This window comes from Durio zibethinus, chromosome 9 (assembly GCF_047325235.1).
Source record: "Durio zibethinus cultivar Kanyao isolate XHJ-2024 chromosome 9, ASM4732523v1, whole genome shotgun sequence".
In the NCBI taxonomy this organism is placed as follows: domain Eukaryota; kingdom Viridiplantae; phylum Streptophyta; class Magnoliopsida; order Malvales; family Malvaceae; genus Durio; species Durio zibethinus.
Window position 1 is genome coordinate 1,789,758 of NC_143170.1, and position 26,372 is coordinate 1,816,129.

General features: G+C 34.0%; 4 protein-coding genes and 1 pseudogene across 6 annotated transcripts; 2 read left to right on the forward strand and 3 right to left on the reverse strand.

Moving 5' to 3' along the window:
* The first annotated feature begins 9 nt into the window (after positions 1–9).
* Positions 10–2,454, forward strand: LOC111304799 (ferredoxin C 2, chloroplastic-like). Of its 2 annotated transcripts, XM_022901768.2 has the most exons (6): positions 10–416; positions 619–682; positions 1,073–1,161; positions 1,672–1,740; positions 1,997–2,041; positions 2,232–2,454. In XM_022901768.2, the coding sequence occupies exons 1-6, from the start codon at positions 177–179 to the stop codon at positions 2,274–2,276; spliced, it is 552 nt and encodes a 183-aa protein (XP_022757503.2). In that variant the 5' UTR covers positions 10–176; the 3' UTR covers positions 2,277–2,454. The 2 variants fall into 2 exon arrangements, 1 of the variants encoding a protein (XP_022757503.2); XR_016344931.1 differs by lacking the exon at positions 2,232–2,454 and having other exon boundaries at positions 1,672–1,925; positions 1,997–2,026.
* A 3,246-nt stretch (positions 2,455–5,700) lies between these two features.
* LOC111315031 (protein LOL1-like) lies at positions 5,701–8,153 on the reverse strand. The gene is made up of 6 exons (XM_022916655.2): positions 7,954–8,153; positions 7,469–7,618; positions 6,770–6,883; positions 6,492–6,605; positions 6,267–6,376; positions 5,701–6,005 (listed from the first exon to the last, which is right to left on the reverse strand). The coding sequence occupies exons 2-6, from the start codon at positions 7,527–7,529 to the stop codon at positions 5,967–5,969; spliced, it is 438 nt and encodes a 145-aa protein (XP_022772390.2). The 5' UTR covers positions 7,530–7,618; positions 7,954–8,153; the 3' UTR covers positions 5,701–5,966.
* A 314-nt stretch (positions 8,154–8,467) lies between these two features.
* LOC149516694 (protein phosphatase EYA-like) lies at positions 8,468–13,033 on the reverse strand (annotated as a pseudogene).
* Positions 13,034–15,327: 2,294 nt separating this feature from the next.
* On the reverse strand, positions 15,328–18,050 carry LOC111304815 (plant intracellular Ras-group-related LRR protein 5-like). Its single transcript, XM_022901779.2, has 3 exons — positions 17,360–18,050; positions 15,761–16,677; positions 15,328–15,659 (listed from the first exon to the last, which is right to left on the reverse strand). The coding sequence occupies exons 1-3, from the start codon at positions 17,886–17,888 to the stop codon at positions 15,522–15,524; spliced, it is 1,584 nt and encodes a 527-aa protein (XP_022757514.2). The 5' UTR covers positions 17,889–18,050; the 3' UTR covers positions 15,328–15,521.
* Positions 18,051–19,844: 1,794 nt separating this feature from the next.
* LOC111304824 (MND1-interacting protein 1-like) lies at positions 19,845–23,430 on the forward strand. 2 transcript variants are annotated; one of them, XM_089765335.1, is made up of 3 exons: positions 19,845–20,102; positions 20,229–21,884; positions 22,598–23,430. In XM_089765335.1, the coding sequence occupies exons 2-3, from the start codon at positions 20,250–20,252 to the stop codon at positions 23,150–23,152; spliced, it is 2,190 nt and encodes a 729-aa protein (XP_089621461.1). In that variant the 5' UTR covers positions 19,845–20,102; positions 20,229–20,249; the 3' UTR covers positions 23,153–23,430. The 2 variants fall into 2 exon arrangements, with proteins under 2 accessions (XP_089621461.1, XP_022757525.2); XM_022901790.2 differs by having other exon boundaries at positions 22,634–23,430.
* The last annotated feature ends 2,942 nt before the right edge of the window (positions 23,431–26,372 follow it).

The window sequence follows — 26,372 nt, forward strand, 5'->3', positions numbered from 1 at the left end:
TTCGGTCTTTTAGTATTATTTTATTTAAAAAATGGAATTGTTAAAACCTAAATCAACGGTGATTCAGTTCTACAATACATTGTGTACACACGAAAGTAGGATATCTATCCTTCTTTCCTGTTAATGGTTTTATCTCCTCGACACCAACAACGGATTAGATTCTATAACCGTTATCAATGGACCTTGTGGTTCCCTGCATCCCCTGTGCTTCACTCCACCGGCAACTCTCTTCTCCTAAACGCAGCATTTTTCCTTCCATTTCCTTCAAATGCCGACGGAAAACCACGTCAGAGCTCCGGACGCCGGTGAGCGTTACCATCCCAAACGGCAACCTTTCTCCTCCTTCAATTCTCACTCATAAAGTCACTGTCCACGACAGAAAACAAGGTGTCGTTCACGAATTTCTTGTTCCTGAGGTACGACGTTCCACTCTGTTTGTTTCCTGAGAAAATGCCGAAGAGATGTGATTGAACTATTTTCTAGTTAGATTAGAACAAAGGACTCTCAATTAAAGTAATCTTTTTGGACTCGCATTTTAATTTCTTAGGCTATTCATTAGAACAACTTATTAAATGATTGATTAGAGACTGATTTAGGGTTATTTGATGTAAATTGCAGGACCAGTACATATTACATACGGCTGAATCCCAAAACGTTGCACTTCCATTCGCTTGCAGGCACGGTATATGCATATATATTGTTGGCAAAAAGGTCAAAAAAAACTCCTACACTAAAATTTAATAATCATCTAAGCTTTTATTATTATTATTTTCAATCAATTAAACCCTTAAATATCTTTTTTCATTAATGAAACCTTTTATTAAAAGAAAAATGGTTATGTGTAATGTTTAATTGAGTGAAAATAAATGTACAAAAATTTAATTGGATGAAAATAAATATTTAAAATTTTAAATAATATATTGTTGTTTAAATTTTGCAGCGGTATTTTTGTTTTTTAAATGTCATGAAAGGTGTCACAGTTATTGATGATGTGAGTTTTGCTGATCACTTAATGGCAATCTTTGTGTATTAGATGAAATTGTTTTTGATGAATGGTTCCTTTACATGGCAGGTTGCTGTACTAGCTGCGCCGTACGTGTAAAGTCTGGAGAAATCAGACAGCCTGAAGCTCTTGGGATATCTGCTGAATTGAAAGCAAAGGCAAGACTATTGTGTTTCTGATTTATGGAATATAAATTCATTTGTTTGTTTGCTTATTAGTCGGCATTTGTGTTTGAACTCAAACCTTCAATGCCATTTTCTCGTATTTTCATGTCTGGTTCTCAGTTTTACTGTACTGTAGGTTGCTATATGAAGCCAAGCCAATTTATGAATTTTTAACTAATAGGAGAGTATCGAAACACATAGGGAATGCAAACATAAACAGAGGAAGATTAATGACAAGGGTTTGATTGAGTACATTAATCAAATTAAGAGCATACTTGCCTGATTGCGAAGACATGTAAACTTGTTTAAATTGATGTTTTTAAACTTTGTTGAAATTTCTGGAGGTCATAACTGAATTTTATTGTTCAGATGAGGCTTTAATCTTCCTAGTTAGATGTTGAGGAGCTTTCTCCCTCTTTAACAAACTTAGTTTCTTATTCATCTTTCCACCTTAGTGTTTGTGTATAGCAAATTTATTATCGTTTTTTGGGGTCTTAAATGCAGGGATATGCACTTCTATGTGTGGGGTTTCCGTCGTCTGATCTTGAAGTGGAAACACAAGATGAGGATGAGGTAGCGTGCAATATGCTAACCATCTATCAAGGAGAAGCACTAACAGTTGTTTGTATGTTAAGCTAATAAAGTTATTGCTAACAAATCAAGGCTGACCGCTGCATGAAGTGCCTCAAATGTCTGGTGACAGGGACTTCATCCACATTTATCTGATCACCACGAAATAAAGAGTTTGGATAATTTATGTGGGACTTGAGATCTTTAAGCCTTTGTTTGTATGGATCAAATAATAATGTGAATATTCTGCCATGTGCAGGTGTACTGGCTTCAATTTGGAAGATATTTTGCTCGAGGACCAATTGTAAGCCCTGACTTCCGAAAAAAATTGTACATACTAATATGCAACAAGTAGTAGTTAAAGACAAAAGCGTGTTATTGAAGTGGAAAGGGAGCTGAGCTGATGCACAGCTATTGTTTCTTCAGGATTTTAATGCTTAATTCTCATAACTTTTTTAAGTGATCTTAAAATTCTATGTGTTGAACGTTGGCAGGAAAGGGATGACTATGCATTGGAGATAGCCATGGGTGATGAATAAGCTGAAGTTGAGCATAAACCATGTAAAGCTCGCTGCGGATTCCTTATTTTGCCATTTTATAACAATGTTTCCAATTTTACCCCCACTAAAGTACCATGATTATGACTCAGTGAATTGGACGTTGTTGACTTCTTAAGTTACATGTGTGAATTTCTTCAATTTATATTTTCTTTGTGCCAATTTATCATTTTCAGCAGTTTTGTTGCCATACTACATAAGGTCGCAGTTAATTATATCTGTCATAATCCATAATAGATCATTTGCATGTACATAACCTTTCTATTGGTTCTTGGTACATTAATCTCGACATAGCCAGCATCTTCAAAGTGAGGATAGATTGGGAGTGAGAGATAATGCAAGGTTGTCCAAGTGTATGCTGAAGCTGTTGTTGTTTGAAGAAATTCCAACGATGTGTAAGCCATCTGAGATTCCGCCGGCTATGCCAGTTGGAGGCTCCACCTGATCTTTTTATAATTTGGACCGCCATTTATTAGGAAAATGCTGAACAAAGTACCCTGAATCGTGAATTCCACCCATTGACACTGAGCACATTTTCTAGACAACTATAACCTTCAAGAAATGGAGGAAAACAATCTTCAAGAAATGAAGGCGGAATCCATATTTCAAGTTTTTGATACAACCACCAAAAAGTCTTACTATGGCCCTCCAATTGTGTTTGTTCTAATGAAAATTTGTTGATTATGATCCATTAAAATAAGTTTTTGCCCTTTTTATGTCCTCTGATCTCTTTTTAGGATAAAAAAAAGGTCGTTGCTGTTTATGGGCCCTTAAACCTTACCGGTTCACATAATTAGAACAAAAACAGTGACTTGTTCGGCCCAAAACAAAAAAAGTCATTGTCTTCAGGCTCAATTTGCCTCAAAGGCCATGATGCCTTTTAGTTGTAATTCACACTGCAATAGTTCACTTTCTGGTAATCCAATTATCAGCTTCAAAGAAGAAAGAAAAAGAACTTGCCTTCAGGAGTGCCAACGTAGCTTTACAAGCTGTTTTCCCTTGTGAAATTTAAAAGCGCTACTCCCACTTTCTCTGTTCTCCATGTATAATTGAGATGACCAAAGGGTTCATGAAGTTGGGCGTGGGCCTATTCCTGGGTCACATGGACCATGTACGACAAAATCTTGGGCCTCTACTGTCCTTGTATTAAGGCCCTACATAAATAAAGACACCACTGGCGTTGGTCTGAAGGCATAATTTCCTGGGACAGGGTCGCGGTCTATAGGCCCAAAATTTAGATCCTTTGCTCCTGCGGACAACATAAGCTTTGGCCATTGATGTGTTGTCGTCTCGACTTCATTAGTCAGAGTCACAAAGAATATGCCTTTGGATATTATAGTTTGATTAATGGCATCTGAAAGTGACATCAGATTAGCACAATAAATTAACTTATTATTAGGGAGTTTTGAAAGAACCTAAAAATTGGCTTGTAAAACAGCAAAATCATTAAATTGTCAAACTCTTTTTCATATATATAATGTTTACTAGAAGTAACCATTTTTACAAAGAATTTAGCTTAATTATGGAGATCAAAGTTTTGTTAGGCATAACGACTCAAATCTCATAAGAGATTTGTTTGAGATTTGTTAGAGATTTATTTAGGATTTGTTAGAGATTTATTTGAGATTTGTCAGCTATTATTTGATGGATAAGAAGACTTGTAAAAAAAAAATTTTAAGAGAAAAAGTATTAGGGTTCTACGTCTTATGGGTGTGTATGTTTATTTATGAATAGATTAGGAGAGACTAATAGGATTTACATAGGTATGATATATGAGAGTATATGGGTATATGTTTGGTTATGTTGAAAGGGTGCATAAGGGTTTGGGTTTGGGTTTGTTTGGGTTTGTTTGGGTTAAGAATACTTCATAGGACTAGAGGAGATTGAGAGTGTCTTATGAGTATTGATTATTGAGTGAAGTTGATGATTTGATGTAAGTTTGTAATTCTCTATAACTAGTGGATTTTGTTTTTCATCCGTGAATGTAGATCAGTTGGATCGAATCACGTTAAATTATTATCTCTTGTGTGTTTGATTTATTGTTTGATTTTGCTTTCGTTGATATGATTTAATTTGAGGCTTTTAATTCAACAAGATTAACAGACAAAAAGAAAAAGGTGTTTCATGTTTTGGTCCAGCTGATTGTATTATGTTCTCACCAACAGTTTTAATATCAACTATGCAAGTCTAGAATAAATGCAAGGAGCCCTGGAATCCGGTTTCTATCAAGTATCTAGTGCTTGTTGTAGAATATGACCAAAAATCCTACTCAGTCTTAATGTACAACTCATATTCTAAAGATATTTTTTGAGGTAAGAGGGTTGGTCTTGGATCTTCAAACTCTTCTAAATGATAATCTAGAGACCAGACTGAGTTAATATGATCGAAAGAATCCACGATCGATTTTGAGCAATAGAGATAATTTAGTATTCTGATCTCATCTCGCAATTTTGATACAAATAAACCTCAATGTCGATTATAATGATACGGCTGAATCAAAGATTATTTGTGAACTTATCTGAAGAGGTTATTATTGATGTCATCACACATCATCTACCATGTTATCAACTAGATTCTTCTGAAACATGCAACTCAATATTTTGCTATGAAATATCTCTTTGGTCCCCTATGTAATTTTCTTTGGTCAATATTTGTAGTATATCCTGAACGACTGAAACAGTTGTTTGAATTTAGTGTCAAGAATAATGACTTAAATTTCATAAAAAATTTGTTTGAGATTGGTCAAATATTATTTGATGTACAAAAAAATTTGTAAAAGAAGATTTTAAGAGAAAAATGATTCTTAATAGACAAGTTTAACTTATAAGAAAAGAATTCTAAGAAGAAAATGATTCTTAATGGGCAAGTTTGTATGATTATAAATAGGTGAAGTCTCTACAGGGTTAGGTATGAAAAAAAAAATATAAGAGAATTATAAGATTTTGTGAGATAGACATCTTATAGGAGTGTTAGAGATTTATGTCTTATGAATGTGTATGTTTGAATGTTTGAGAGTGGACTAGAGGAGATTGAGAGGATCTACATTATTATGATGTATTGGTGCATATAGATATGTGCTTGTTTGTGTTGAAAGGATGCACAAGGATTTGTGTTTGTTTAGATTGAGAATATTTCATAGTCATAGGACTAGAGGAGATTGAGAGTGTCTTATGAGTATTGATTATTGAGTGAAGTTGATTTGATTTGTATGTTTATAATTCTCTACAACTAGTGAATTTTTTTTCTCATATGTGGACGTAAATCAGTTGGATCAAACTACGTTAAATTATTATTGCTTATGTGTCTGATTGATCATTTGATTTCGCTTCCACTAGTGTGAAAGGTTTTTTGGCCTAACACTTAGACCATTGATAATTTTATATGGCAGAAAAAAAAGTATCAGAGATAAACTTAATGCCACTCGTACTCATGGCTAAGTAAAAGAAAACGAAGTTATCTTACAGAAGAGAACCGATTGTTCAACCTATTAAAGTCTTGTCTGATGGAAATACTTTTCATACATAGACTGCTTATTCATAAATAGGTCACGCAAAGGAAAAATAACTCTATACAACAGTTTTGCTGAGGAATGCACCCGTGGAGGAGGATATTTTGTAATGTGCAAAACCCAGGCTGTAGTTTCTAATAATCAACTTGGGATGTAAAATAATTTTAGCTGTTGAACTTCTGCTCGGCAGCACTTGCTGAGCCCTGCATCATTCAATGACACAACATTGATGTCATAGCAAACAAATGAAAACAAAAACTTGCAAGCAAATCTTATTGCACTTGTTTCACAGAGATAGAACCCTTCTTTTGTTTGCAGTTATGAAAAAAATTGAACTGTATAATCCAATTGTATGATTAGATATTATGGTTACTTTTCTGAACTTGTACTTCAAGGCTGCTAAGAAGACAGTGAATCATAAGGTTATTAAACAGTTAGTGAGTGAGAACAAGTTGTGTACTGACCCCAACTGATGTCACAAAATTGCAAACTGCACATTTTACAGATTGTGCGCCATATTGGTACATGAGTAACATTCTGCAGTTCCCACAATTTACATGTGCCACGTGATTTGCTGTCAGAAATGAAGCAAAATTTGAAGCTTACACCAAAGAAATAGTAATGCTTTCAATCTTAAGAATGCTTGAGAGAAACATTAATATTGAAGTTATGAAAAGGTTTAAGCATACCTTCCAAGGCCAGATTGACGGTGTTACAACACGAACATTGAACACTTGTGGCTCCACGAATGTACATTAACAAGGTATGGCAGCCTCCACAAACCAACTGGGCCATTTCTGTGCCTGTACTTTCAGAGTTTTGACATACATTTTACTCATAGGCCTTCCACTTTTTTTCATTTAACGAGATAGAAATAACTTAAGACAGAAGGAAGATTCAATCGATGTGATTGTTTCAGGGTTACATAAGCTTAAAAAGTCAATGAAGTAAATGGCAGATGATGTACCAGGAGGTGGCACAGCTGTTACTGCATTGCAAACAGCACAGCACACAGAAGTTGCTCCAACCGGATAGAGTAATAGATTTCGACATCCACAACACACAAGCTGGCTTTGAGAACCTGAAGACATAGATATGGCCACTAGATAAGTTGAAAATGAAGAGTAAAAAGAAGATAGAAACATATTAACCTTTGTTGAAGCAGAACAATAGATTCATAATATTTCCTATAATTGACCAATTGGTTGATGAGGCCAAGCCTGTTAGAACCCAAACTAAAGTTGGAATGTTTTATCTTAATGCACTAGTCATGTCCTTGCAGCATGCATATCAGAAAAAGAAAAGGGAAAGGGTTGAAAGAAAAATGAAGCAGACACCCTGAACCATTCACTGATAACTGCAGACATTCTTCCCTACTTGTTTATCAGAAACTCTATTTGTTTTAGATTTGCTATTCTTAATTTTATCTCAGAAAGTAATATACTGCTTGGATCCTTTTTTCTCTTTTCTCGATATGTAGTTACAATGAGACTTAACTCATTTCTGAAGGATAGAAAGGGCAATGAAAGAAAATATATAATCTAAGTGCCACTGTCCCAGCAAAGTTTCTTAAAAAAGTCCACACCTTTGTCTCAGCAACTAAATAATAATAGAATTCACATTGTTTCAAGATAAATCTGTCGCAGAACAGAAGACAATAAGATACCATTGGTTGCAGGAGTATATGGCGCTGGAGGTGTCGGATATGGAGCAAGAGGAGCTGGCATTGTAAAATCAGACGGAGGTCAACTCTCCTTTCCTGGCTTCTAACAGTTCACTGCCTTAAAAACAGAGGGCACCAATCTTTTCTCCCATTCTTACCATGTGACAAAAAGTAAAACAAGAACACTTAGAAACAGCATAAATATTGCAACAACGATAAACTCACAAAGTGCCCAAAAGTGAAAACAGAATGGACTATGATTAAAAATTATGCCAGTTAACTGTGAGAAAGAAGGGAAATGATGGGGAAAAGAGTTTATGAGAGTTGCGTAACTAACAAAAATACTTAATTCCCAATTTGGAAACTCTCTTATAGAACCATGCAAGATGGTGTAAATGGATATATATGCAAAAAAAAGAAAGTTTGAGGACACTTGATAAAAAAAGAAACTCAGTTTAAGCATTATGAAGTGGGAAAAAAACACATACCTGTTCAATTTGCAGATGAAGTAGAGAGAGAGAAGTTTAAGTTTAGAATGGAGAAAGATGAAGAGAAAGTAGTTATTAAAATGGTTTTCTTTTTTACCATGTTCTTTATCAGCTCATCTTGGGGAGTAAAAGTCAATTGAAAGCTTTCATTTTGTCATTATAAAAAAAGAGAGAAAAGAAAAGCTTTTCACTTTCTCCTTCTGCTGAGATTAAGAAGTTGGTGTCAAAGGAGATTTTTATTGGTTTCCTCCTCAATTCTTATTGGTGAAAATGCAATTTGAAATTTCACTTTATGCTTTTGATCTTTACTCATTTTAATCCCATAATAGATTGATTTGTTTGGTCATCAGTGAGTTTAACTTCCATTTCTTTTGGTGGTATATCAAGATCAACTTTGGGGCAGAAAGTTTGGGCCCCACATCTTCTCTCCAGTCTCCCCCCCCCCCCCATGGAGCTTTGCTTTTTAGTGTAAAAAATCGCATGCACGTGATTGTAGCATTAAGCCACACGCTCCTCTCCCATGGAGGAAATGGAGGGCTAAGCGGTGAGCCACATCACGTGGTAAAAGCAAATTAGGAACAATCTGTCAAAATTATCATTCTGGCAGTGGCTCTATTATATGTATGGCAAAACCATAACTTTTTTCTGGTGGTCCTGTTTCCCTTGCATTATTATGGTCGAGTTTTGGGGATTGAATGTGACAGAATCGTTGTGATGTTGGTTTGTGCATCTACCATATCTTTCTTTTTCAGCATCTCTCAAGACATTGGCTGGTTTGGACTAATTCATCTATTTCTGGGCCTATGAAAGCCTAAATCCTGTCTCAGAATCATTAATTCCTCGTGTTAGATCTCTGTGATCCCTTTCTGTTAGCTTAGGACTTCGATGTAGCTAGATATCCTAAGTTATATCACCATCAAAACACATAAATGAAGAAAGAAAGAAAGAAGAAAAGAGAAAAGAAAATGGCAAAGGCATGAAAATATCAGCTATGCCTATCAGAAACAGAACCACCTCAAGTATTCGCAGCTGTAAGTTAATTTTCTCCATTTTATAGAACCCCGAGTTTTTTGTGCATCTTCAGGACAACATGCTACTAATAGAATTTAATGTTTGAAATCTGGGGTAGAATTCTTTTTGTTCTTATTTTCTCAGCAGCATGAGATTAGCTGATTTGTTTGAATGAACTGCTGAAAAAGATTAGCTGATTTTGATACTGTTTCAATTATTATTATATGCAGCTAAAGAATCAAATCAGTCGATATTGATGCATGAACAAAGAAGAATCATTGTATTGAGAAAGAACAACTGGAAAAGTGGAAATTATAGAGTAGTATTGCACTGGTATTTTTTTGGTACATGATTTCTTGTTCAAAGAGCAACCCTTTTCTCAAATCATTATTAAAAAAAAAATGGAAAAGCCTCAAGCAAGAACAATGAATAGGTTGGACCATAATTCAAACATTGACGACAGACAGTTTCATTAGTTTACAGTACATAAATACTTCTGTGGGGGCATCCGGAGGAGCACCCAACTAGCATTGTCTGTAGGGCCCAGCTATCCTTTCGGACGATGGACAGCTTAACTGCCTTAAGGTTTCTGATCTCTCCATGAAAAAACCCATGTGCTGTCAGCTGGTCACCAACTAAAAAAATCATCCTGAGCTTGTGGATTTTACTTGCCATAACTTTTTGCTATTAAAGGAAACAAGTTAGCTGGATGAATTTTTGGAACAGTACCCAAGATGGTAAATTGTGTAAGTTGATTAATCGGTTTTTTTCCTGTACATACTGCAGTCATTATCTGAATCGAAATCAACATTTGTGCAGCCTAATATATCTGCCAACGCATCAGCACGTCAGCCTCATCAGAACATGCTATGAAATTTCAACCCATTGCTTCCAGTTCCAGGCAATTTCATTAAATGGTTTTGATTGAATCATTGACCTGCTTATCTTGTTGCCCTATAAAGATAAAGCTGTCATAATATACCATTTCAGAGATTTTTTTTAAACCACAACAGCCAAAAGAATGACCAATAGAAACTTCTTTGAGCGTCATGAAGGCGTCATTTACACGACAAACAATTGCAATGAAGTTGTACAATCTTATCTTAGAAAATCATCCAGACAATTTTCATTTGCTAATAACTACAGGACAGAAAAGGTCTGAATCAAGGAGCAAAACAACAACATCCACTTGATCAGTTCTTTCACTCTGTAATCAATTAATCAGACCCATTTCTTTGTTTAAGCAAATAGAAATACAAGAAAGGATTTGCAATCTAATCTAATCTTGTTCAAGGTTAAGGATAATCCCAATTTATGGCACTCAATCTGGGATGAAATCAGGCCACAGACCTAATAAGATAAGGTCTGCAGCCTGTGGGAAAAAGTGGACTCAATTTGATGAATGCTTTGTTGTTAAATCCCTTTCCTTAATTTATCTTACTTAAAATAACCATGTAAAATGACTAACAGAGCCAACAGATTTTTTTTTTTTTCAGAAGAGCTGAAAATGTCTTTTCGGACAAGAAGCAAAAATAAAACCCCATTGTCCAAACTTATAGCCCCATAACATCAGATGCTGACATTTCAGTCCATGCCTAGTCTGCATATCTAACCCCGTTCCAAGAAGTTAGCTATTGGATTTTCAACCACATTTCTGAGGATTTTGGCATGCAAGGAAAGAAAATTTGGTTTTTGGAAGAGAGGAGGGGAGAGGGGACATTTTATGGATGATATCAAACAGTTGTCAAAGAATCAGAAGAAAGTCCAATTTCAGACACCGACATATCTAAGTCTGGACTACCATAAAGAGAGGCTATTATTAATAATACATCTTCGAAATGCATTTTATCTATTTCTGGTGGCAAAATATGGAACCAAATATATTAAAGAAAAACAGCCATCATTAAACTTTCTCAGATGTTGTCTCTGACGTTCACCATTGATGGGTTGTATTGTAACAGCACAATATATGAATGTAAGCACGCATTTAACAATACCATCTTTAAATACTGTCAATCAAAGCTACAAATAAGGCAAGAAGTGATAAAACATTTCTAAAAGGTTAAATTTCCCATATGAATTGCCACACTTTTCCATTGTGATCTGTAAAAGTTGATGTATTCTAAGAACTATTCCATAAAAAAGTCGTTCTAGCACAAGGTACAATGGTATCATCAAGAACAAATTTTCTAGATTAATTATACATTCTACAATCAATATATGGCCTGAGAAGTTGCTCAATGGCTAGTCTAATACAAACAATACTATTGTTGACAAACAGGACTTCCACCTGGTTCAACTCTGATTTTATGTACATATAGATTTCCATTTCTTCAGTAAAAAAAATAGATATCAAGTGAGAAGTATGGTTTACTGTTCATGATTTTCTGAATCAGGACTTCCATACACAATAGAGAAATAGAAACCCACTGTTCTAAGTGTGAGGCCTGGAAACCTGTGAGAACTACTAGGCTGCAAATCTATCCTGATAAAAGGCCATTTCACGGCTTGCGCTGCCTCACACTGTTCACATCCATCTCCAATTGCACAAAACGGACATTTTGATTGTTAAAACGTTCCTTGATCCATTGGAAACATTGTAGTTTCCCTGCATCCCAAAAGCTATAAACGGGAGAAATAACAAATTTGTTGGTATATCGTCAGTCGATTCTTTTATTTTCTTGATAAATGATGAGTTTACAAAAGAAAATCAGATTCAGGAGCAACATGGGATCAATCAATCTGTATGCAATCTATTGACCTCCATAAATATGACAACTACCTTAACTGCTGGAACTATAAGGAAGGGAAAAAGTCCTTTCAGAGACGATGCAAAGCAGGTATTCTAAAAGAACTTGTCACACTGAAGGAAATCGTCTATGTGAAATCAATTTTAGGCCAGCTGAAAGCTTTCTTCAACTGAAGAGAACAGTAAGCAAGACCTGGCCAAAAAGCTTGACTTATCTCATTTACTGCTATTGTGGTAGAGTCCAACATTCCAATTCCACATGATCATTAGATGAAATATTAACTCCTTGAGCCATTGCTAACAAGAGATATCTTTACTTTAACATCAATTTAGGATAAGAATTTTTTTTTTTTTTTTTTAAAAGAAGTGCATTTAACCGTCAACAATGCTACCCTTATGATTGTCCCGTCAATGACTTCAACATCCATAAACTGCATCATAACATGCGGGACCCCTATGATTATCCTGTTGATAACTTCAGCACTAGTGAACCGCCTTATAACATTAGGATGCTAGCTAACTTGTAAGTCCCTTGGTGTTTGTCCCAAGGACCTGAAATCAAGTCCTGAACTCCCCATGGACAGAAGCAAGAAGAGGGAGGACGCCCCTTCTCGAGTACTCCAGCCATTGGACCAAGAAAACAGCTTACATTATGATATTTATTATAAAGATACCAACTGATATGAGATAGAATATAAGAGAAAACATGCATAGGCAGGCAGAATGCGATAATTATGCCAATTAAAGTAGAGGCTTATCCTAACAGTTTCAACATGAGATATGAAAAAATTGTAATTTACTTCAAGTAAATAGAAGGGAGAAAAATCAGTAGATTACACACCATTTTCATACTATATCAAACTGTCAAGTCAAAGAGTAAACATTTAACAGGGCTAGGAATCAAAGACCCAGAAGTCACCAAAATATTTATGTGCTGGAGTCCCGTATCATTAGAGTTGACAATCCCGGCAGCGGCAGTATGACCAAAGGTAGGATCTTCATTCCCAGCTAAACACTGCTCCAAAACTACCCGTGCTATATTTTGAAAAAAAAAAATACTAAGCAAATCAAGTGATGTTAAGGGAAAACATGAGAACTTCAGCTCAAGATGCACAAATTAGGATGGGTTGGCATTGGGCTCTGGCCTGCTATGAACTTACTACGATGTTAAAAAGGGCTCGGCCAGTGGGCTTTGAAATTAATTGTATACAATTACGAAAAGCATATTGGCCAAAGTGGTCTTATAATTTCACCTAATTACCAAGAAGTTTCTTTAATTTTTATAATTAATTAATTATAAAAATACTAACGAAAAATCATTGCACTTATAAAAAAATAAAAAAATTTTATTTATGGAAGATTTAAACAAGGAAGCTGATGTATAAGATAACCTAACTCAATTTATAACATATATATATTAATAAAACAAAAAAAAGTAAACCATACACCCAAACATTTTATTCAATAATAAGTGTATGTATTTGGTGTTTAAATAACGAGTTTTAATTTTTATTTTAAAAATAAAAAATATGGTGTTGAAAAAATTATAGAGAAAGTCGGCGTGTTATTTGAAAAATAAAATGTTGTTGAGTTTGTTGATCAAATTCAAAGTGGTAAAATGGAGATTTGGTCCAATTTGACAGCGTGAAGTGATGGCCGGCTAAATTATAAATTGTGTTGAAATTGATATTGATTGGTATTTTTGGATTTTATTCTATTATTTCAGTCAAATAAGTTAACTCACACTTAAGTAACTTGTAAATGATCCCACCGTCGAAGGTTAAGATGATAACGATTTTGATAGAATTTAATTTAATTTAATTTTTTTAAATAATATATAATAATATAAATTTTTAAATTTTAATTTAAATTTAAATTTAAATTTTTTTTAAATCGATCGAATCTAAATCGAATTTAATCAATTTAATTTAATTAATTGATTTTTAAAATTTAATTTTTTATATATTATTTTAATAAAATTTTTAATATGTTTAAATATATTTTTATATAAAATAATTATTTTTATTTTATAAAAATTTTAAAAATATATAAAAAAAACTAATAAAAATATATAATTTAGTTTGATTTATTTTTTTTATTTTTCATATCCCAGTTCAAAATTTAATCCGACTTAATATATACATTTAATATCCAAACTTAATTCAAATCGAATAAAAAAAATTCAAATCGAACTGAATATTATGATTTTGAATTAATTTTAAATTTTTTAATTTTTTTCATCTCTATTGAAGGTATTTTTATCTTTTAACCACTTTATATTAAAGATAATAACAATTTAGATTGGATTGAATTTGATTCGATCTTTTAGATAATATATAATATTATAAATTTTTAAAATCTGATTTAAATTCGAATTATTTTTTTCTTGAAACTAATTCGATTCGAATCATATTTTATCGATTTGGTTCAATTTAGTTTATCAATTTTTTAAATTTATATATTATTTTAATAAGATTTTATAAATTATATATAAAATAATTATTTTTATTTTATAAAAATTTAAAATACATATAAAAATTAATAAAAAATATCTAATTCGATTTAATTTTATTTTAATTCAATTCAATTTTATTTTTTTTCAATCTTTTATATCTTGATTTAAAATCTAATGGGAACTAAATATATACATTTAATACATAAATTTAATTAAAATTAAATAAAAAAATTTAATTCAAACTAAATATTATAACTTCAAATTAATTTTTATTTTTATTTTTTCTCCATACTTCATACCTTTATGCTTAACTTTGTGTTCTTTTTAACAGGCGATCAACCGTCGTCCAGTTTCGGCTCAAACAAACACAAGGGAAGCTGCCAAAATTCAAGGTTTCCTTTGCATGCAAATCAGCCGAAGTGACCTGTTCAGACCTCCAATGCTATAAGAAGTCCGTTTGGACCCTACCCTATGATTCTGACTTTGGGTTTTGACAGCAATTTGAACAAGAAAGAAATGGGTTTATCCTGGAAAAGTCTACAACTCCAAAAACCAGCTAAGTGCTGACACCATACATTGATTAAAGCCCACTGATTTAGATGTTGACGTTCAGGAAACAGCCTTTGAGAGAACTGTTCTCATTTGTCAACTTTGGATAACATTATTAACATATTCCTCAAGATGTTGTTGCCACATATTATTGTTTATATTCATGTAAATTTACTAATTCTTGTATTATATTTTGTATGACAGTTACCTTTAAGAGCACAAAACCTGCCTTTCCTGCTGTTCGGGGAAATTTTAATCAGATTGTAAGTGTATGTGAAAATGAAAGTTGTCTACTAAATCATCTGTTAATCAACACCTATTTGTAATTAACATTTTTTAAAGTTTTAATCAAGTTGTCTTTGATTACATGATTAGATTTGTCAGAATATAGTTGGGAGTCAAAACAAGGAACAAGTTTTTAAAAAAGTTGTCAAATCCCCAAATATAATTCAGTTAATTTATTCAATTATTCAGTAAATCTATATTCGAATCCCACTACATTTACAATCCATTCTTATATCTACTGAGTTCAGTGTTCAGCCTCCTTATAACAAAAAAAGAAAGAAATGGAATATATAAAAAAGCTAGAATTTGGTTGCTGGAGAATAGATGCCACTACAATAGTAATGTTTCTCATTTCACTGGAATTTGAACCAAGCAACCGTCTGCAGAAAAAGCTCTGCAATCCCACAAATAATTTACAAGTAATATCATTGATGTAGAACAAATCTTGAAAAGAAACCAAAACATTTTGAGCTATGTGCAAGAAGCTGAAGATTAAAGTTTAAAGTAGTCATTCACTGGTTACATTGTCCCAGTATTTGCAGTCTGGAATGGCCAAAAAATTGGGCAAATCCTGAAGCAAAAACCCTTCTTCTTCTTTTCTGGTGGAGTCTTGGTATTCCTCTTAGCAACAAGATTGGCCATGAACTGAACAACAGCCTAATGAACAAAGAGGTTGAATAAGTTAGTATCTAATAACTACTTAACCAGGCAAGATCCTAACAAGCTAATTTTGTAATCAGAATAGCAAATAGCAATACCTGAGCACCCAGTTTGATTACTTGACTGGGTGGAACTTCCAATGGAGTCTCATCAGCATGGAAAACTCTCAATTTTGATAATAATCCGAAAGAATCTGGTAGAATTCTAATCTGGTTGTCACTTATATCCAACTCTTCAAGCATCTCAAGGTTTCCAATTGATCTTGGCAAGGCTCTTAGATCTGCAAAGTTCTTCCCCACATTCAATTTTCTAAGACTTGCTGCAAAACAGAGGTTCTCAGGAATGGATTCAATCTCATTGAAGCTTACATCAAGCTCCTTTAAATTGGAAAGGTTGCCCATTGTTGTTGGCAACCCTTTGAGCCTGTTATAGTGTGCAGTAAGAATCTCCAAGCATTCAAGCTTCCCAATTGCCTCAGGAAGAGCCTTTATCTGATTGAAATCTAATCTTATCTCCAACAATGAGCAGCAATTTCCAATTGTGTATGGAAGTCCTTCAAGTTCATTTGTTTCCACATATAGTCTCTTCAAAGAGGTCAAATTTCCGATATTATCTGGCAAATGGGTGAACTCGTTTGAACTCAAATCTAGATTCATAAGGTTTGTCAAGTTCCCAAAAGAAGCAGGCAATGACCTTAACCTGTTTGCATGGAGATCAAGCTCTATTAAATTGACAAGTTCCCCAACTGAATCAGGAAGGTTAATAAGTTGGTTCGAGTGAAGATCAAGCTTCGTCAAGGCTTGAAGCCCACCAAGGGAGGGTGGCAGGGCCATGATTCGGTTTTCCGATAAGTCCAGTTCACTCACATCCTTTAATTTACCAATTGACACAGGGAGCCACTCAATCTGGTCCATCAACTTGCCCCTAAGATCAAGAACTATTGCTCCTGTTCTAGCAGTATTTTCAATAAGGGCTGCTGTCTTCATTAGGTTTAGTTTGTCACTGCTATCTTCACCTGCAAATACACCAAAAGCCTTTATTTAGGACAACATTGTGATGGCCTATCAATTATATCTACCTATCTAGGATAGTATATATCCAGTATGATTAAGGAAGCAAAGAAATCTGGGGTTAATTGATGAAAATTGCCAGATACTTTCCTTTTAAAAACTAAATCCCAGCTTTTCAACCAAAACAAAATATACACACTCAAGAAGCCTCAACTTGCTCTGCAGGCTTGAAATCAATATCAGACTCAATGGAAAACAGTGATCTAAAACCAGAAAATAGAATACTCAGACAGTACCAGGAATATATTGCCAGTTGAAATGGAATAACATGAAAATTATCTCTCATTAGAATTCTAGTTTCTTCTATTTATCCAGATTTCAGTTTCAGCCTGTTAATAGAAACATAGGAAGAAAAACAATTATCATTTCTCAAATTACAGATGCAAAAAAAAAAAAAAAAAAGAAAAGAGCAACAGCATCTTTGACCTTTCTGATCTAAAATTGAAATCACTTTGACAACTCCTTTCATTTTTATCATATTAATACATGCAAAATAGAATGAACTTCAACAAAATCTAAAGTGGGTTAAACTATTTTCTCAAAATTGTATATAAAATTCTGTGATATTAGGCAAAATTCCACAAGAAACCAAAATTCCCAACAAATATAAGAAATTTTAGGCTTTACCTGAAAAGAAAGAAACTTTTGTAGAAGAGCTTCTAACCAAACCCTTTGCATCATCTTTATCCAATTCACCATCTTCCTTGCTCTTCACCAAACTGTCATCTCTGGTCACACTTTCTCGGTCAATTTTTCTTACTTGTTCCCCAAAAGTACTCACTTTCTCATCCTGGGTATCCCCGGAAACTAGTAAAGAAGCCCTTTGAATCAACCCATCAAAGGTCTCAAACATCTTGTCGGCTTCAACCAAGAAAAGGGCCTCCTTTTTTTGATCATGGCTTTGAAACAACACCATGGTCTGCCTCACCTGTTGCAAAACAGAGAACAGTTCCTCAGGAACATCTTCAGGTACTTGTTCCTTTGAGATGTCCTCAAGCTTGATTTTTTCTTCATTTTCTACAGTTTTAAGAACAGACTTGGCTGCTTCAACATCTTCAATGGAAGGCCTTGGTGGAAGTGATCTGTAAAGTTTCATGATTTCTTGTACTGTTTCTACAAAGGCAGGTGATGGGTCTTGCTTTGACGTCACAGCCATGGCTATGGTGGTTTTTTTCTTCTTTCCGGTTTTGGACAAAGAGAGAGATAATTTAGAAAAGGTTTTGAAGTATCTATATTCTATGGGCAGAGGTCCTTAGTTCATAATCAACTGTAATCAGATTAGACTATGTTACTTATAATGGACAAAAAGACTTTACATTTCTCTCTTTTTTTTTAATAAATTGTATCGTAATAATCCCAAGCTTTTCTCTTCTTTTCTGCATTTTTCTTTTTTAATTATAAAAGTTTCCCTCGTAATCCATGGTTACAAAAACATCCATAAGTTCCTATTAATCTCTCATCTTTGATTTCATTAAAAATTAGTATTTGAATAATATTTTATTCTCTGTTTAAAATTTTTCAATATCTACTTTGTTAAGATGATTAAACAAGAATATACTCAAGCTGAAATCCAACAAATCCCCATTATTTTATGGAAAGAAACACTGATGTCTCCCTAAATGGAAATCAATAATTATATGAATAATAATTATCAGATTATGTTAATAAAATTTATTAATTAAAGACAATCTAAAAAAACCCCAAGCTTAACCTACTTAATTTATATAATTATTACTAAAAAATAACGTATAAATTTAACTCAATTGTGATTCTTTTTTCGTATTCATTAATAAAACTTGATTCACATATGCAAATTTCACATAGAAAAAGTACTTCCATTTCACATAAATGTCATCAACGATGAAATTTATGTTGGATGAAGACGTGGGAACTCTTAGATGACATGTTTTAAAATTATATTCTAACCAATGGCTTTCAAAAGCCGGCATTGTTATTCTTATTATTGCAAAATTTGAAACCAATAATTTCCTCCTTTGAATAACTTACTATGTAATTTATGTCTCAAATTAGTTGTCCACGGAGTTAATGCATTGGGTTTGCCTTCTTATGGTCAATGCTTTACTTATTTATTTATTAGTATACTTTATTTATACATTTAACTTATACTAACTATTTTTTTAATTTTATTAAATTTTTTTTTAATAATATTAAATTTTGAATATCAAATTAACGACGATGTAATTCACATCCACAAAAGCCAACATAAATATCCAAATGCTACAAACGGTGAGGCACGATTCAACAAATCTTATCGCGTCACACTCATATTTTTCCATTGGACATTTTTGGTCCAGTGGATTTTTTTCTTGTGCAACTGCAGCTTTGGTTTTCAATTTTGTCCCTGCTCTTTTTTACTTTAGTGAATATATTGCATAGTGTTTCTCTTTTTTTATTTTGTTTTTCCTCTAAAAATTTTAAATTTTTTATTAATTTAATATGATAAATAAATTTTATTATAATAAATTAATAAATAAACATTTTTTATAATTAAATAATTAATCAAAATAAACAATTACATAAATAATAAGGTAAATAAATATTAATAGATTTTAATTTAATAAGAGTAAATAATTTTAATTTAATAATCACTAAAAACATTAAATAAAAAATTATTATATCTAAATTTTAAATAAATTTATTATCTTTAAATTTTAATCTAATATTTTTAATTGTAATTTTTTCTTTTCATTATATTTTATCTTACCGTTATCATTGCATTAAAATTTAAATAAATATTTTATTATTTTTTTAATAATATCATTATAATATTTAATTAAATATTTATTATTTTTAATTTCATTAAAATTAATTTCATCATTTATTTAAATAAATTTGTACTCAATATTACCTTTTAAGACTTGCATGTACGTAGCGAAATAAATTGAAATCTTAATTTCAAAAGAAAGGATTTTTATTAGTAAGGTAGTAAATATATAAGCTTTTTTGGTTTGGGTTTGTTGCCCCTCCCATTTCCGATGGAATATGAAGCTCAAAAACTCCAAGAAAACAAGACCTCAAGGTCAAAAATGTAAATTCCTGCATTGGAATATTTAATTCAATCTTTTATTCCTAAATTAAAAAAAAAAAAATTGCAGATCTCAAGGATGTTCCTAGACCAAACCAAGAAGGCGAAAGGGGCCAAAAATTGACCCAAACCTTTTTCTCATTTTGCCAAGCCTTGCTTTGCGCGATTTCCATTGCCACACAACATCCCAAAAAAATCACAATGTTGTTTCTGATAATACCTCAGGCATTTCCCCGCTGTTGAGCCGAAAAGATTAATGCTAAGCTAACCTCTCTATCTCCCTTCATCACTGAAACAAAACAAACCCATCTTCACCAAATCCCTGTAAGTCTTTCTTCTCTGTCTCTTTTAAACATACCCTTTTGATTCTTGCATGTCATATTTTCTTGCCGGTATTGGATTTTGTTTCTTTTCTTTTTGTTTAAATGTTGATTTCTTTTTATTATATAGGCAAAGCAAAAACACAAACAGATGGGCTGCACTGTGAGAGAACAGCATATCCGGTCGACCCGAAGGACCCGATCGGTGAAACCCGAATTCGATCCTTGCTGTCTTCTTGATAAAGCTTCCAAATCCATACTCGAATCGGGTATCAAGCCCTTGAGTTACCATCTGGGTTTAAACGATTCAACCCAAAGCCCGAATCCTAACCCTAATAACAATATCAATGCTAATTTTGATAATCATGGCTGGGGGTATTGCACTGAGGAACAATTAAAAGATATGTTATTGAAAAACCTGGAAGATTTATATAATAAAGCTGTGTCTAAGCTTGTAACGTTAGGTTACGACGAGGATGTTGCATTAAAGGCGATATTGAGAAATGGGCATTGCTATGGTGAAACGGATGTGTTCACTAATATTTTGCATAATTCATTGGCTTATTTGAATAGTAGTTGTGGTGGTAGTAATGGGAGTAATTCGGAGGAACCCGAGACTGGTTTTCCAGATTTGAGGCAATTGGAGGAGTATTCGCTTGCGGGTATGATTTGTTTGTTGCAACAAGTTAGGCCACATTTGAGTCAAGGTGATGCTATGTGGTGTTTGCTTATGAATGACCTTCATGTAGGTAGGGCTAGTACTATGGAGATTCCCTCACTTCCTTCGCCCACTAGTGGGTGTAGTCCGGTGTCAAACAATCTAGAGAGTGTTGGTAATAATGGGGTTGGTGTTGTGTCACCGGCGCTGTGTAGGTTTCATGGTGGTTGGGGGTTTGGGAACGGAGGAGCAGAGTTTGCAATGAATGGTTTCTTTTCCTATAGCGCAGAAATGACTTTGCAGAGGGAAATTGAGTGTCCCGAGAGGTTTAATCTTTCACCTTCAATGAAGTCTTTGTTGAAAAGGAATGTTGCAATGTTTGCTGCTAGTTTTAGGGCTAACTCAAAACAGATGCAGACACAAAATCATGCATATGTGGGCAATGTGTCTAGCGGAGATGCCCCTTTGACTTTTGCTGGGGCTGAGGTTCCTGCTGAGAAATCTGAGGAGTCTCAAAATTTGAAGAGCCAGGATGAGGTTAATTCGGTATTGAGTAAATTTCATGATTTGAATATTGATGAGAATTTGGAGCATGTTGGTGAAGATCAGAAAGGTGAGATGACAATTTCTCTGATTCACCAGATCAAGGATCTTGAGAAGCAAGTGAAAGAAAGGAAGGAGTGGGCTCACCAGAAGGCAATGCAAGCTGCAAGAAAGCTTAGTAGTGATCTAACAGAGCTTAAAATGCTGAGGATGGAGAGGGAGGAGATGCAGCGGATGAAGGGGAAACAGACAATAGAGGACTCAACCATGAAGAGGCTGTCAGAGATGGAGAATGCTCTGAGGAAGGCTAGTTGGCAGGTGGATCGGGCAAATGCAGCTGTGAGACGCCTTGAGACTGAGAATGCAGAAATCAGAGCTGAGATGGAGGCTTCTAAACTAAGTGCATCAGAATCGGTCACAACCTGTCTGGAGGTTGCAAAAAGGGAGAAAAAGTACCTGAAGAAGCTTTTGGCTTGGGAGAAACAGAAAACTAAGTTGCAGAAGGAGATTGCTGATGAAAAGGAGAAGATTAGGGAGCTGCAACAATCCTTAGCACAAGTAGAGCAGGATCAGAAAGAAACAGAGGTACATCATGCTTACTTATTGATGTAGCCATCTCTTTAGGCCTAGGTTTTTTGTTATTTTGGTGTGAAATAAAGGGTGATCAATTGAGCATTTTCAATGTCCATCTGGTATGCTTCCTTTGGCACTGTTTATAAATAATTTAACCGATTTAGAGGGTCCCTGGTTAAAAGATGTCTTGTTTAGTTTATCTAAAGGTCATAGTTTAGACAACAAGCACGTGATCCAATTAGAAGCTGGAATTCACATTCTGGAGTTCTATCTCATTAACATATTCATTTAGTTTAAGGTCTTGTAATTGGAGCTTTTCCACTTTTTTGTGATGCTCACTTGAAAATTTCAAGTGGAATATGAGTTTAAGTGTGATGTTAATCTGTCGGAAAGAACGAGACTCATTATTTTGGGAGTAAAATTGTCAGGCTGGGGAAGGCACCTTAGCTGAAAAGCAGCCGAGGCAAGCTTGTGATTGTGAACTTGCTAAGATTCTTGCTGTGAACCTATAACTCTTTAACTCATCCCAAGTAGTTCAGTGTCCCACTTTTTTCATTTTGTAATTTGTTAGATTCACAAGTGTGACTTGCTCAGGATGAGAGCCAATCTTTTTTATGTTCAAATTTCTGTCCCATGATTTTCTCAACTGGAGTATTGAGCTAGTCCAGACTTATAATCTCGTTATCTTTAATGTGGATGTATCTTCTAACTCTCCCAATTTCAAGAGTGTAGCAATTATGCTGTGCAATCTTCTTTTACAGTCAAAATGGAGGGAGGAGTTAAAGGCTAAAGAGCTAGCCTTGGCTCAGGTAGAGGAGGAACGACGCTCCAAAGATGCAGCTGAGGCAAGCAGTAAAAGAAAGCTTGAGGCTTTGCGCCTGAAGATAGAGATAGACTTTCAGCGTCATAAGGATGATCACGAACGACTTGAGCAGGAGCTTTCCCGTCTGAAACTATCCGCACAGTCTACCAAGTTGAATCATCAGCCAGATAATTTACTCAAGGGAAAGTTAGAAGGGGCAAAGCCAGAGGGAGAAACAATTGCTAGGTTACTCCATGAATTAGATAAACTAGAGGATTCTTCTGAGAAGGAAGTTGACTGTGATAGAGAATGCATAATATGTTCAAAAGATGAAGTCTCTATTGTTTTTCTGCCTTGTGCACACCAGGTTCTGTGCTTTAATTGCAATGAAAGTTATGGGAAGAAGGGTAAAGCTACTTGTCCATGCTGCCGGGTGCGAATTGAACAGAGAATTCGTGTTTTCGGTACTAGTTCCTAGTTGCGGTTTGGTTTAAGAAAATGCAACTAGTCTTTTGGCATACTTTAGTATCATGCAGTTTTCTTTTCCTAGCACTCAGTGAGAATGCTGGATTTCACATATACTTGACTAGAAATGCTTCTGGTGCTTTAGCATGGTGAGTTTGTATGTAAATAAATACCAATTTTCTCTCAGCTGGCTCGTGCTTTAGCCTTAAAATAAGTTAAACTCATATTTCTTTTGTTGCCATCGGGTTGAAAACCTGAATTGAGCGAGTGGTTTGTCATATGTTTTATTCATGATATTGTCCATAATATTCCTAACAGTATTGATGCACAGTTCTTAGTCCTTAGATAATGAAAACCATCTCTATACACTAGTTCCTTAAGTATTCTTCTCTTGTTCCATGCCTGCAGCAGAATTGGGTGAATGTCATCTATTATCAAGTATCTCAACCACTCTGAAACCAGAACTTGGTGTATTTAAGCACCTCTATCCATCTACTAGTCTAGATATTTCAAGATTGTTTCAGCTAAAAATCAGAAAAAAAAAAAAAAAAAGAAAAGTTTTCTACATGATATCTAAGCCACCATAACAATATTATACACAAAATATGAAGATTCTCCTTTTTGTTACTTTATCAATTTTATGATGTCATACGTTTATTTCATAGGACAAATCAATCAACTTCATATTTTACTGCAAATTAAGTTGGGATTTTATTATTTTGAACACTTCAATTTACTTTCATTTATTACATTATACTCTTTTGGGGCATATTTATTTAAATAGGTTATAGATCATGATCCGATTTATTAAGGATCCTTTGGTGCAAGTTAGGAGGAATTCCCATCATGATACATTTTCGATTGAATTTTTAAGAGTTTAATCATAAAATGATATAACGACATAGGCATTTTTCTCACCACGATGCTAAAATGAGTTGTATTTTATGGTTTTCTTTTTTTTTTCGTTTACGAAGGAAAAAGGAGATATCATTGTGCATACGGAAGCTTTAGAACATTTAGCATGTAAATGAAGTGAGAAACTAAAAGTAACAAAAACTGAGAAAAAGTTTCAGAAATCAACCACTAGTAGATGGCCAAATGTAAGCAGACCAAAGGAAAATATGGCAAATCGAGGAGTTGAGAATGCACGAGAAGTTTGGGCTTGGTTAAAAATCAAGGACAGCTTTAGTTTCCCTAGTATGAAAATTTCTCACACGATGTTGAGGTTAGGTTAACAAACAAAAAGGCCTTTCTAACCCTTCTTTTTCTACCAAGTTAAAACTTTCAACGCCATTATTTTGCTTAGCAAGCTGCACATAGTCCGTGACCCCGGAAGTCTCTCTGCCCTCTAGCTTTGCCATTGTTTATATAGCAAAAGACTCTGCCCTTTACTCTCCTATTCCCAACTCTAATATCTTGTGGTTGCATACAGCCCTTGATCATCTTGATCAACTGGCGGTGCACTGTTGTGTCAACCATGGTTACTGGTACGAGAAGAAGAAATGCAACTTGAATTGTAGTTTTGGAAAATGACATTGGATCCTGCTCTATATTTTGCTTGGTGCAACTCAACTTTGACCATGCGTTGAATAATGCTGATTCTTGAGAGTTCAATAAATTGACAATATTGAAAAAATAAAGTACAATATACCAAAAAAAAAAGGTTAATTACATTGGAGAAAAAGGTGAAACTATTATCATAAATTCTAGGAATATGGTCTAGGTAAAAGATAGGCTTTGGCAGTAATCTGTTACAAATCTGGTAATTTCTGTTCAATTTGCTATAAATATATACTGTCTTTGTGAAAGGTCACATCAAATTTATGAGATACTGACTTATAAAGTATTTTTTATTTTAATTTAAAAGTTTTAAAATTTTATTTAAGACAAAAAACTTTATAAATTTAAATTTAAATTTTTACATATATATCATAATAAAATTTCAAAATATTCTATGTAAAATTGAGTTAAAACGAAGGTTTTATAGTTTATAGTAGAACCTCGTAATATTCTTATGTGAGATTAGGTTAAGCAGAAGATCTTACGGTTTTATGTCACAAACTCCTCCCGTTAAGTCAAAAGTTTAACGATTTTATCTCATATAAAGATATTTAAATTTTTACATATATATCATAACAAAACCTCAAAATATCCTGAGATAACAAAGCACACACCTAATGTTGAAATTTTAGCACACAAATCACAAGATATTGGAATTCTAGCACATAGATCACAAGATCAAAACACACCAAATGATGAAATTTTAACACACAAATCACATGATCACACAAGACGTTGAAATTTTAGAGGCAGTTTTCACTACTCTTGTCTAACAGATAACCGTTTTAATACTATTTGTTAAAATTCTAGCACATAGATCATAAGATCATAGCACATACCAGATGATGGAATTCTAACACATAGATCACAAAATCACACAAGATGTTAGAATTTTATAGGTAACTCCCATTGTTACGAACCTAAGGAGAAGTCTTGAATCTCACATCGGTTATGTACTAGAGTTAGCCATAGGATATAAAAGTTCATACTACCTATTTCTTGTAAAATGCCTGTTGTAGAACAAAACAATGAGAACAAAGGAGCCAAAATGGATAATACCTCATAAAGGTAAGAAACCTGACGGTCAGGCTAATCTGAAATACCGAATGAGTCAATGCCCAAGTTTTGGAGCCACACGACCCTAAAGGTTAAGTCTTGGCCTATGACAAGTAGTATCAGAGTCAACTTTGAATGTACTAGCGATATGCCACCAAGACAGTGGCCCTTATTGGAGTAAAGGGGGATGTCACGAACCTAAGGAGGACTCATAAATTTCACATCGACTGTGTACTAGAATTAGCCATAGGATATAAGCCCTTATTGGAGTAGAGGGGGATGTCACGAACCTAAGGAGGAGTCATAAATCTCACATCGACTGTGTACTAGAGTTAGTCATAGGATATAAGGGTTAGTCTTCATTGGAGTAGAAGGGGATGTCACGGACCTAAAGAGGAGTCGTGAATCCCACATCAACTGTGTACTGGAGTTAGCCATAAGATATAAAGGTTGGCCCTCATTGGAGTAGAGGGGGATGTCACAGACCTAAAGAGAAGTCATGAATCCCACATCGACTGTGTACTAGAGTTAGCCATAGGATATAAGGGTTCACACTACCTCCTACTTGTGAGAAACTTTTTGTAAGATAAAATCGTGAGGTCAGAGAGGCCAAAGCA